This window comes from Coffea eugenioides, chromosome 10 (assembly GCF_003713205.1).
Source record: "Coffea eugenioides isolate CCC68of chromosome 10, Ceug_1.0, whole genome shotgun sequence".
Taxonomy (NCBI): Eukaryota; Viridiplantae; Streptophyta; class Magnoliopsida; order Gentianales; family Rubiaceae; genus Coffea; species Coffea eugenioides.
The window spans coordinates 14,606,373-14,609,055 of NC_040044.1; the positions used below are offsets into that span (position 1 = coordinate 14,606,373).

The 2,683-nt window shown below is 34.0% G+C and overlaps 1 protein-coding gene across 1 annotated transcript; it reads right to left on the minus strand.

The window, feature by feature from the left end:
• Positions 1-1,620: 1,620 nt before the first annotated feature.
• Positions 1,621-2,421, minus strand: LOC113750483 (7-deoxyloganetin glucosyltransferase-like). Its single transcript, XM_027294450.1, has one exon. It carries the CDS (start codon positions 2,419-2,421, stop codon positions 1,621-1,623), a length of 801 nt encoding a protein of 266 aa, XP_027150251.1.
• Positions 2,422-2,683: the final 262 nt, after the last annotated feature.

Below are 2,683 nucleotides of genomic sequence, written 5' to 3' on the forward strand. Positions count from 1 at the left end.
AGAACTGGATCTTTATGTGCTACTGCTATGGATGTTGAAGCAGAGAGATTAATTCAGTATTCAACCGCGGAACTATACTATTTACAACAAGAAGTAACCACTGATACTTTTTAAAACTAAATATTTTCTTCTTTTTTTAATCCAATACAATTTTCTTGCATTATTTTTTTATAACAGGGCGTTGATCTTGCTCAATACCTTGCGCATACTTTACAAGGCAAGCTACTCATGTGCTACATTAAGCCCTCTCCTTCCAAATTCAACCCATGAAACGTGTAGCTTATGAAATAATCACATCCCACTCAATGGATGAAGTTTTTAATGCTGAAAATATTAACATAAACAATCTTAACATCAATGGTTGACCTTTTACTTATTTTGCCTACATTACTGTTGCCTTTAATGTGTTTTCCACTATGTATATTTAATCATAATTACTACGCATTATAACTATATTTGCTATTTTATTCTCTTTACCTTTATATTCCTCCTTTATTACATACTTATTTATTTTACAATAAATTCTGATTTCTACACTAATTATCTGTGATTATCGCGATATTAAAACAAATATAATTGAGCCAAACATACAGATAAAATAATTTCCAGTTTCCAAATCAATTTTTACTATGCAAACAATTTAACTTAACTAGCAAATCAAAATACAGTCAATACAAACCAAAAAATCAATAAGTATATAAACAATCAAGTTTTTCTCAAACAAAATTCCTCCTAAGCACTTCATGCTTTTTTACTTACGCTAAACAATCCTACACATTTCTAGGCAATCCTTAAACTTATACCGTGCATCGCGCGGTACACACCTCCTAGTCTACACAAAGCGTGAGACCTACAATGGATTTACCAAATGTATCATTATTTTTGTTTTTTTTTTTTTTGCTATTTTACTCTTCATAATTTGCAACAAATAGATATCACTCTGTAAAATATAATCCCATTTAAGGTTAAAATATCCAAATATACACAAATATTTCTTAAATTGTTAGGTTTCTCTAAGTTATAACTAACTACCCCACCTAATGTATTAAATTTAAGCACAAATATTTTACTTTGGCAGATATCTTTAAGTTATAATTAACCACCTTACCTAACTTCCTAAATTCAAACACACTAGTAGAAGTGTGCCTAAAGCACGAGTAAATCAATAGCAAGGCCGTAAAATGTCTGATTCATAACCTGTAAAACATATTTGGATGAGGAAACATAGTTCCGATTTTTTAAAAAAAAAAAGAAAAAGAAAAAGAAAAAGACAACTGCAAATTTCTATTTGTGAATATAAGTTACTGTTTAGGAGACATAATTTCCAATTTTATTAAAAAAACCTACTAATATTAATATTTATTATTCTATTACACTATTGGAAAAGACACTAAAAAACCTAATATGTCACTAGAGTCAATACAAACCTACTAGTTAGTAGGTTGCCCCAATATCAACATTGTAGCATTATCGATTATTTTATCAGTACTTGTGATCCTTAGATCAAGTCTTAGTTCTAGATTTGATAATAGAATTTTTAATGCAGCTAAAGTTCCGTTTCAATTATACATTGCTAATAAACAAAAAGTTCCACTTCATTACACATAGCTAGTAAACAATCTAGTTTCTTGATGCGGATAGTATTTTTACTAATTGATCCGTGCTTAATGATGATGATCCATATTCACTGGTGGCTTCTTCTGCAAGTTTCTTCCAATATTTTGCCTTTTTTCTGAGTCTTTTTCCTTGCTCGCCATTCATCAAATCCCGTACAACTCTCTCAACTTCATCCCTCTTGACTTCTTGCTCTATTTCGAGGCCAACTTCCCACTCTGAGCACGCATACCTGCAGTTAATCTGTTGATCTGCATTAACTGGCCAACAGATCATTGGAACTCCAGATGATAAACTCTCAGTTGTCGAATTCCAGCCACTGTGTGTCAAAAATCCCCCTACCGAAGGATGATTGAGCACTTTCTCTTGTGGGCACCAGCCAGCTAGAAAGCCTCTATCTTTAGTTTCTGCCAAAAATTCATCTGGCAAGGCTGATGATTTCCCATCAACCAGATCAGGCCTTATAATCCACAGGAATGGATGTTTGCTATTAGCTATGCCCCAACAAAACTCTCCCAGCTGCTCTGGAGTAAGGACTATGACACTACCAAAGTTTACATAAAGCACAGAACTATGTTTATTGCTGTTGAGCCTCTGAAGACACTCTGCTTCTTCTTTCCACATGTTACAATCAAGAGTGTTTAAGGGGTTTTCTTTAGGAATCTTATTCAGGAGCAAGCTAAGGGGTCCAATAGCATGAACAAGTGGGTACTTGGAAGATAGAAATTCTAGTATCTCTTTCTCTAAGGCATCGAAAGTGTGGATAATTACTACCGAAGCTTTTGAAGCATCCTGAGCCGACTCCATCAGAAAGTGAAACAGGACATCATTAGGATCATGGTTCAAAGTCGCGGTCGCGGTCGCGGCTTGGAACGTTCCACATCGGTCTCGGCATATCGGTCACGGTCTCGGTGAGACGCAAATTTTAAAGAATTTAATATTCTAAAAATTGTTAATAATATAAAAAAAGTATGCTAAACAAAAATAATAAAAAATAGCCAAAGAAATGGCCGAATCAATCCGTCGCGGTGTAACTCGGCCGATTTCTCGTCTTGACTCGGAATAACTC

Excerpts from the sequence above, each read along its gene's own strand:
- LOC113750483 (XM_027294450.1), bottom strand. The coding sequence starts at position 2,421 with ATGGAGTCGGCTCAGGATGCTTCAAAAGCTTCGGTAGTAATTATCCAC.